This window comes from Akebia trifoliata, chromosome 4 (genome assembly GCF_017979445.1).
Source record: "Akebia trifoliata isolate Shusen 1 chromosome 4, ASM1797944v1, whole genome shotgun sequence".
In the NCBI taxonomy this organism is placed as follows: Eukaryota; Viridiplantae; Streptophyta; class Magnoliopsida; order Ranunculales; family Lardizabalaceae; genus Akebia; species Akebia trifoliata.
Window position 1 is genome coordinate 8,463,051 of NC_141378.1, and position 10,249 is coordinate 8,473,299.

Genomic DNA, 10,249 nt, shown 5'->3' on the forward strand with positions numbered 1-10,249 from the left:
TCAATTGAATCAGTTTAGTATTATTCATGTTTGAAGTAAAAAGAAAGAGAATCTTCGATGTGGCATGGCTTAGAGGGTGTGTTTGGTTAGAGTTGACGAAAGGGTATTTTGGTCACTTGCTATTTGTCTCTTAAGAAGACTGAGTTCAAGGGGTATATCGTCAGTTTGAAAACAGAAGGGCCTCTCTAATATTAACCAAAGCACGGAGGGGTCTGTCTAAATCACCCTCAAAAAGCAAAGAACCACCTGCCCCGTTCCCCATCTCTCGTAGTCACATTTTTCCTGTCTTGTTAATGCGCGAGTTGGACCAAACGATTGTTTCTGTGGAGTCAACACCCTTCGAAAATCCTCAGATTTCTCTCATTCGAAGGTAATCTCTCAATCGAAATCCGATTTCACTATTTCCTGAAAATCAACATAAACAATCGATTTCTTTCTGGTTTTCGATTACTACTAGTTTTAGGGTTTGTTCGAGATCAGGATGAGTTATTGAATCTGGATGATCAGATTGGTCTCTCTTTATCTGTTTTTTTTTTTTAATGAATAATTAGGGCATCTAGATCTTTTTTTTTTTTTGTTCAAATGAGATTGTTTTGGATCGCTGGAGTTCGGATTAAAAAAGTTTTTTGAGCTGGAAGAGTTTTTCATATGTAAAATATGGGATGAATCCGAAATCTGTAACTAAAATGTGCTAAAACACCATGTTTATACTTTCCCTTGGAACTTAAGGTTTTAAAACTCGGCATTCTGTCTCGTTTCGTTCACTAAAAAATACCGAGTTGACTAGACGAGATTAACCATGTAACACAGTTTAAAATTATTTACTAATACATATTTATATTAAATTATTATTATTATTGTTATTTTTTAGAATATTAAGCTGGATTAGAAGATGCTCAGTCACATCATATATCTATTTTGATAATATATAGTTAAATCATTAGAATTTATTTATATAAAAAATTACAAAATCTAGTTAACTTGGTGGCCTATATTTTCAAAATATTAGACAAGTCATATCAGATATCGGATCAGTCAATGTGAGTGACTCATTCACAAATGGTACCAAGAAGAAGTGACAAACTCTTTGTTCTATTTGTTTGGTTATATAGTAGTTGAAATTATATAAAGTACTTAGGATATATGAAGGTTTTCTTTTATTCAATTAGAGGGTTATCTGATAGAAAAGCTGATGAATTGAAGTAGGAGTGTGTACTTTCAATATAAGTTGGACAAGGAAGTCTAGAAGTAGAGTGCTTGTAATAGAGTTGTAAATCAATATATATATATATATATATATATATATGGGTCAGGATCCCTTGGCTCCTAAGAATAACTCATGAAAAAAACACACGATTCCAACCCTTTAAATGCAAAATTCAATGGTTGAGATTTATCCTTGGGATAAGTATCTCTAAGATTTTTGTTATCAAGATACTCATAAATCTCAACCATCGGATGTTGTGTTTATAGGGTTGGGATCATGTGTTTTTTTGCATAAGTCATTCTTAGGCGTCAATGGATCCCAACCCTATATCTATATATATATATATATATTTACGGTGTTGAGTAATAGAAGTGAGCAATTTTTTGAGGGCCTGAAAATCTTGCGTGATGGATTCTGTTCATGGACTGGGGAATTTCCAGTCTGCATCAACTTTGGTTTCAGAGTGAAAGTATCCTAATCGCATGTTGTCAAACAAAACCATCATGCAGTTGAGAAGTGGGGTTTTCTTTTTATAAGCAGAAGTTTAAAGTTTACAACAATATTTCTTCCAATAAATCACGATAAATACCTTGAAAACCAAATAAAAGCACGAGTCCAAATCTTGAGGCGCAAAAATTCTTCTTGAAGATGGTAGGAGCATTCCACAAAATGCAAAAGATTACTGGTAATTCAATCTTCAGGACTTAACTGTTAAGTCTAGTGTCCCCTTTACACAACATTGCAGTGCAGGTCCCAAGCCAGATAATGTTGGAGGGTTGCTTTGTGTGGAGTCAAGCTTTGTGTGTTTCTTTTTCCTGTTTTTGTTTTTCTTGTATGGTCACCTTGACCGTGCTTATTAATAAAGAATCTTTGACTTATAAAAATAATAATGTAGGAGGGTTGCGTCAGGTTAGCTAGAAGCAGATTTAAAAATCTGTCACATTCTAACATGAATCTTGATCATACAATGTGCACCGAGACAATAGATCTAGATGTACCAAGGGAACAGATCTAGATTTAACTTTCTAGGTTTCTCTAATGCCAGATGCGTGCATTTGCTCATATATGCATAATAGATTTGAACAAGGGTGAATACCCTTGTGCTAGCAAGCATGATTGGTGCTACATACATAGCACCTCACCTAGTCAACTCAGCCCTGAAGGACTTAAGATCTAAGTAATAATGGGGGTTTATAATCATCACCAAGTCTCTCTACTTGGTTGTTGTCGGAGTAAACATTGTAAAGAGTTTTGTAAAAGAAACACTCTCACACAGAACAAACATGAGGCTAAGGAGTCTTTAACTCAAGTTCTCCCACAAGCTCGCCACATGGTTACTTGGGGAGCTGGTTTTTGAAAACAAACCGATTACTGAAACTGCAATATTTGATTATCACCAAGTCATTGTGGAACAAATTTCAACACCAATAACAGTGTAGTTACGATAATGGAGAATAAATGATACCCTTAACTCTACATGTGTTTTGATGTCTGTGGAGGCGATAGGTTTGTAAACCCATAGGATCTGGTTTCACAATGACTAATTTTTAATATATATAATAACTCTGTTGTTGTTATTATTATTATTATTATTATTATTATTGTTGTTGTTGTTGTTGTTGTTGTTGTTGTCATCATTTTTATTATTGTTATTATCATCTTCATCATTGTTGTTATTGTTATTATTATCATTCCACTATTAAATTACATATTCAAATGGAGTCTTTTGTTTCACATGTATAGAGTATATGTATAGTATTTACATGTAACTACATATTTGAGGAGAGCGTGAGCAAACACTGTTTTTTCCCAAATACAACCTAATAGTTACCAAAATCTATTTTCTTCCATCCTACACCTATTTAACCAATGAAAATTTGAAAGATTAAGAGTTGAATTTCAAAAGATTTCAATAAGACTTATTAAATGGAAAACACTAGAAAATAAAGTAAGTGTGATGTACATAAAGGATTTTGTGAATAAAATACCATTATAGAAAAATTAGAAGATGCAAGTGTTGTTGCCACATCATTTAACAGCTTAAATAGTGAGGAACTAGGCATGAGGAAACCCAACAAATCAAGCAAATTCTGTGAATAAAATACCTGAGAAGTTTTTCATGCCTTGACCTAGTTCATATATATGTGGAAAGAAAGATTATTCAAGAAATATTAAGTTTCTGTGCAAGCTTTTCATGCCTTGGCCTTTCCTCTCTTATTTTTCGTTCATTCTTTATCTTGTTGTTTTAGTTAATATCCGGTTACTCAGTGCAAACATTGAAAGTTTTATCTTGAATACAACTCTCTGTTACATAGGAAAGGCAATGTCGGAGGAAATGGAGGAAGATGTTGATTTGTCATCCCTGAAGTCTCAGCTGATTCAAACTAGCATTGCTTATGAGGAAATGAAACGAGGCCAATCCCAAGTTAATAAGTTGCAAGCAAAACTTATGGAAGTAAAGGCTTGTATTGAAGGCTCTGAAGAAGATGCAAAGAAGGAGTTAGAATTACTTTGGCGAAGGGTCAAAACTACTGCAACATTACTTACCTACTTGAAATCAAAGGCAAGAACAATGGCAATTCCGCATTTAGCCCATACTTCTTGTGGGATCAGACATCGGGAAGGGGTAGGGCTCGTTGACAAAAATGATAAGCCATTGTCCGATTGGTCAAAGGATGTCGATCTCTCTTCATTTGGTAGTTCAGACGAAGAATCATTGATGGGAATCAGCAAAAAACATGGATCTTTTGATGAGCATGATACAGCTTATATTGGTGAAATACTTAGGTCTGTAAGAATCGTAACAGATGTAATGGAGGTTCTTGTTAAGAGGGTTATTATTGCAGAGACCGAAACTGCGATAGAGAAAGACAAGGTATATTTAGGTACAGAAGAAATCAGAAAGAAGACTCTACAAATTGAGGGTTTGTCGGCAAAGGTGGAGGAGATGGAAAGGTTTGCGCTTGGCACAAATTGTATTCTGAATGAGATGCGGCAGAAAGTGGAAGATATGGTTGAAGAAACATCTAGGCAAAGACAACGAGCTGCAGAAAACGAACAAGAGCTTTGTCGTGTGAAGCAAGATTTTGAATCATTGAGATCCTATGTTAGTACTCTCATCACTGTGAGGGAAACACTTGTTTCATCCGAGAAGCAATTTCAAACGATGGAGAGGCTTTTTGAAAGGTCGGCATATTTGATTTTGCTTATTTTATATACTTCTTTTTGTTATGATGGAGACTTGCTCTGTGTGCTCATTACGTTGTCAAGGAGGTTTGCTTCTCGTTTATTATGTTTTTTGCTCCCATATTTATCAATCCGTTGTTTTAATATTGTTAATTATACAATTGTCATGCGCTTGGTCTTCTATCTAGTTACACTTGGGTAAGGACACCTATTTCACCGGTAATCTTTCTAGGTGTTAGATGCTCGAAGTAACACAGAAAAGGTGCACAAAGTAATTGAAAATTCATTTGTTAGTGTCAACTTAATATGGTATTTGGAGTCTTTGCCATTTTGAAATGTCTTGGCTGGGGTATTTCAGTCTTGGATGTGACTGGAATGATGCAATGGAGGCCTGTCTAGGGAAATTTTCCCAGGAAAATAAATATGGTTTTGTAAAAACTTTTCTTTTGAAAATTATTCTCATGTGTTTTGTGGTAATGTAGAATTATCTAAAAGAGTAGTTCACTTCACAAAATTCTTTGGCTATTTTGTGACTTTTTTCTTTGAAAACTTCTCCTGGGAAAATTCTTGACAATACCACATTGTGCCATAGCCTTTGTATTGATTTTTATCTGCTTGTGAATTGGTTCATGTTTTCTTTCTTTTCTCTTGAATAAGAATTCCTTTCCAATCTAGAATCTGCATTTCTATGTGTTCTTTTAGTTCAGAATTCACTGCTTTCCATTCCTTCTAGACTGAGATCTATAGGAGAACATGTATTTGGTTTGTTTCTTTTAACAGAGCTTATATTTTGTTTGTCTTGGTAGATAAGGTTGATTTATAACCACACACATTACCTTTTTTTCTGGTTTTTCATTAAACCTTTTTCATGTATTACTCTATTTGAGTAGACAACAAATAATTTTTGAAAATCACTGAAAAGGGTTTACTTTAAAAAAAAAAAAAGGATTGTGATGTGAAATTTCCACAACACTCTAGGTCAAGTGTTCTTTTTATTCAATATTCAGAATAAATTAGGGAATTGAGACCTCAATTGGGTTTCGCCACACCATTATCGAATTCTTCCAACCTTAATTCCAATAACTTTATTGAACTTTTCTTCCTATTTAGGGTTTCTCTCCAAACCCCATACGCATAGCAGGATCTCAGTCACCCACCCATTCAAATAAATTACATCCAGACTTATCTAGTAATGATGTCACCCATGTATGGCATAGATTGTGCTGCATAACAAAATTGAGATTAATATAGTTTGTAGAAACATCATCTTGTAGAATTGTACGATTCCTTTGAGTTGGTCTCTGCAGAAACTTTGATAATTTTAGATGATTTACTTTATATGTGGGTTTCTTGGAGGCAGGCTAGTTGCTATGACCACTCGTTTGGAGGGTGAGAAGATGCAGAAAGAAACTGAAGTCCAGAAACTTATGGCCGAAAACGTCAGGTTAAGTTCACTGCTCGACAAAAAAGAGGCCCAACTGGTAGCCATGAATGAACAGTGCAAAGTAATGGCTCTCAACGCTTCAGGTATCTAGTCCTTGAAATAATCCCATGACTGTACCATCTTTCGTCATTTGACTTCCTGGTGAGGTGAACCCACTGGTGGGCCTATACTCATCAGAGGAGTGGCAACGAGAAATGTTGGATCACAATGTAATTTACAGCAATGTTGAAACCTAACGATAACTGTTACTCTGGTTGGTCGGCTGGTTTGTGAGTGTTTTAATTAACAATGTTTTTACGGCTGTGTTGATACGTAACTTCTACAAGGTTCTATGCATACTTTTATTCTCTGGTTTGTTCTGTTAATTTGTACCTCTTCTACTCTATGCTATTCACTCTCTTGTATTATTAATGCAAGTGCCTTCATGGTTTAATTTCAATGATCAATGCTAGTCGAAATGATATCAACTAGAGCCTCACATCCAACTAGAGCCTCACCTACCAATGAAGAGGAATTGAAAGGTTCTTAAAGTCTTCCTCTCACCATGGTCCAGCTTGCCCTCTTTAGTGTGAGAAGCTCATGCTCCTCTCAATTATTTGAAATTTTAGGGATATCTACCTCAGTAGAACAAATCTTGTCTTCATTGAGTTTTCAAGTAGCCAAATTTCCAATACTACTATTCAGGGCACCAAAATAAGACAAAATTTGCGACTAAAACCTTTCCCAAGCACAATCGGAAGAGCCTGTTAATGAATTTAGGAATAACCTCCAATTATCATCCATATCTTCTTGGCTTTTCTGCACCCCATAAAACAGATTGAAACCAATTCCACTGAATTACAACATAGTGGATGTATATAGAGCCTTTTTTTTTTTTCCTTTGTCTAACAGAGTGCACTGGACATGAAACATGCAATAATTTACATCCAAAAGTTTTCGTCATTGTCCGCATTTCGGCATAACATGTTCTCATCTTTTATCGACCACTTCATACTCCCAAATACATTTTCAAGTTAAGGTACAGGTAGAGCTTTCCACAGAAGAGGACATCCAGACCATTCTCTCCTCGATGCATGCATGGCCAAGTTAGGTACGTCATTATATAATGAGCTACTTCAATCCCCATGTTGTGATTAATCAAACGATCATTCCCACTTGCACAATTAAACTAATTAATGTCTCTGTGGAAAAAAAAACTGGTAGCATTAGAGTTGGAAATTGGGAGAAAGGTATGTTGGCATCACATTTACATTTTATGGTTTGGGTAGAAACTCTTTTTGCTTCCCTTATATGTTTACGAGAGATAAATGCACAAAGGTGGGCATCATACTTTCTTTTGAGACCCTTATTTGTTTACAAGAGATAAACATACTAACCCACCCATGGGTTGCCTAAGTGGTAAGGGTGAGTATGTGAAGTGTGGGTTAGGCGCACGTCACGGTTTTGATTCTCCTCTTGGGTTTTCTCATGATTTAATTGGGGGACCATGGCGGTGGGTTGCTGTGATAGTCCTCCCTGAGATTAGAGATAAGCCATGGTGCGCGCAAGCTGGCCTGGATGCTCGGTTTGTCAAAAAAAAAAAAAAAAAGAGATAAACACACATAGGGTTACAATGCCCCAATACTTACAAAATTTGGTAGTTTGATTCTAAAGGGTCAAACTTTTCCATTTTTTTTTTTGTCCATAGGTTCAGTCCTTTTTTCTTGGCAGGTAATGTTGTTGCTTCTTTTGTTTCTCCTTTACTCAATCCAGAAGTTAGATTGATGAAGGTGTCTTCGTTGCATGGGATTGTAAGACCACCTGTCGGATAATTGAATTCGAACTCTTCCTCATCCCGACTTAACAAATCTTGAAATGGAGGATGGTTCAAGTAGGATATTGAATGATGAATCTCTTCTTTGGTGCACGGGTCTCTCCAACTTAAATGACAAAGTGACCTTTCGGAACATTTTCAGTGGCTCGAACCCAAATATTTGCAGCCAGAAGAGTGAGTCTGAGGATTTGCTTGGCTTGAGTCATGTTTGGCAAAAGAATACCCATAAAAAACAATTGAAGATGAACATGACAGACTCATGTTTCTTAGATGTAAGTTCTCCCATGTGACGTGTAACAGAATTTAAAAAAAATTTGGGATGCCGAGAAGATATTTTATGAGAGATCACGTGGTCTTGCCTTCCAACGGTTACAAATCGTTTTTTCAATGTAACGGAAATTACGGAAGAGCTTCTATGACGTAAGGCATTGTTTTTTATGTCAAAGACTCGTATCAAGATTGATGATTTCTTTCCTAAAGTACTTGACTTGGGCTAAATGTGGTCACTGGCTTACTCCACCCCCTAACAGGCGCGCGCACACATACATGGATGCAAAATATTGAGATCTTGATCCAGATCTCACCAAGAAATCACACAAATAATCATCAGAAAAAGATAGAGAACACCAAGATTATATGTAGTTCGATAAAGACACCTACATCCATGGATTGCAGGAACCATTCCACTATAGTCTATATTCTGGTATTACATTGTTTTTCCCGTTACATGATAGTCCTAAATATTCACTTTCTTACTTCCCCTTCTTTTCAAATCCTTTTACAATGGTTCTTACCCTTTTAAATATATATATAAGAAATATATCGTTATCTAAATAAGATAGTTATCCATAGGAAAAGAATCTTCAATATTGGAATTTTTTTTCTAATTAGATAGGATCTCACCCTCATAATGTCACTTGACATGATAATATGTCTTGACGTTTTGATTGGTATAATATGAACAGTCCAAATGAAAGTGATTTTATCCCTCCACATAACCTATCAACTTATAGTGGATTAGTTGCAGGACTCATGCATGATTATGTACTAACTAACCTACTTTCGAAAATAATTTTCTCTTTGGACCAAATAAAGTAAACTAGCGTGATCCTGTGTTATTGGTAGCAAGGTTGCAACTTAACTCCCAATCTCATTTGCATCTGATTTGGCACTTTTTTAATCAGTTGGCCACTCTTGGGTAGACCTAGTGATGTCGAACAAGTTGCAAAAAATTATAAGGCACAGCAAGGCCAAAAGAAGGTGAGCTGAAAAACAAGCATGCACCTTAACTACGAAAGGGCATAATTTTGTGATTATGTTAGTTACTGTTATAATGTCGTTGGATTCGTCTCAACGTAGAGAATTGAATTTAGTCCCTTGGGCCTAGTTTAGTATATTTTAGGGTATTTTGAGTTCAAATTTGGTTTTAGAAAGTTATTATTCATTGTTTTAAGGTTAATAGATGAGTTTTAGTTTAATTAAAATGGAAAATCAATCAAAACTAGAAAATATTTTGGTCCATCAAATGAAAAAATAAAATAAAAAAAAAAGAGTCAAACCTAACTTCTCTGAGATCATCTAAAATGGAGATCCATTAATTTAGAACTTAGATCTTAAATCTGTCGGGTATTCTACTCATTATTAATGTTTTATCCATTATAAAATCATTTAACTGAATTTACCTTTATACCCTTGTTTTGAATCTCAAATAATAGATCATTTTTATGAAATTCAAAATAAGAGTAAAAGGGTAAATTTAGTAAAATGGTCCTACTATAAGGTACCATGTTGATAAAAATAATTAAATACCAAAACAGGCTTGTACCTTTGTTGATAATTTAAAAAAAATATATATTAAATGTTGATCTTTCAAATCAGTCCAAAACAGGGCAGCATTGGGCCACTAACTATAATACTAGTAGTCGCGATTTTATTCTATAAATCAAAGATGTTCCCCCGAAAGCAGAGCCTCAATTCCTTACTAATAAAAAGAAAGTATAGGACGAGTTTGAATATCGTTGTCCCCACCAGTAATTTTGAAATCATACATGCCTTTTTTAGTAATTTCCTCTATTAATTTATGACTATAGGGGTACTATGCCAATTTTACTAAAGTGAAAATGTTGACTACAGGAATTCCAATCTAAGGGATTACACGTAATCATCAAATGCAGTCAACAAAATATTTTTCTCTTATAAAAATCCAATTAAGTAATCTCTCTAAACTAAAGAAAAATTGCCCAATAGCATCAAATAGTATTACCGTCAATGTCACTATATTGCAAGAGAGATGGGTCAATGCTTGAGCAGCCCAAGTAAAAATTATATGGCTGTATGCCAATGTGAAGTGCCATTGTTCTTTTCTAGCAAATATACCAAATTGCTATCAATGGGCGGGCTTGGCCCACACATATGTGTGGACTTTTCTGGCTGGTCATGATAAGAACATGAGAATGGGTGGTATTGCAAGTTGATCTTCTATCATTCGAGTACGACAAGGACCATAATATAGAATGGGTCATTGATGATTTCCTAGGGATATTTTGATCATAAGAAACTAAGCTGAAGAACAAATAATTGTACATCCATGCACCCTAGC

The 10,249-nt window shown here is 35.1% G+C and overlaps 1 protein-coding gene across 1 annotated transcript; it reads left to right on the forward strand.

Moving 5' to 3' along the window:
• The first annotated feature begins 211 nt into the window (after window positions 1-211).
• Window positions 212-6,202, forward strand: LOC147403518 (uncharacterized). Its single transcript, XM_086439111.1, has 3 exons — window positions 212-370; window positions 3,523-4,393; window positions 5,754-6,202. The coding sequence occupies exons 2-3, from the start codon at window positions 3,531-3,533 to the stop codon at window positions 5,926-5,928; spliced, it is 1,038 nt and encodes a 345-aa protein (XP_086295237.1). The 5' UTR covers window positions 212-370; window positions 3,523-3,530; the 3' UTR covers window positions 5,929-6,202.
• Window positions 6,203-10,249: the final 4,047 nt, after the last annotated feature.

Bases quoted from the DNA above. Each gene is read 5' to 3' on its own strand.
- LOC147403518 (XM_086439111.1), top strand. From the start codon at position 3,531: ATGTCGGAGGAAATGGAGGAAGATGTTGATTTGTCATCCCTGAAGTCT. The intron at 4,394-5,753 runs GTCGGCATATTT...TCTTGGAGGCAG, and splicing joins ATGGAGAGGCTTTTTGAAAG to GCTAGTTGCTATGACCACTC.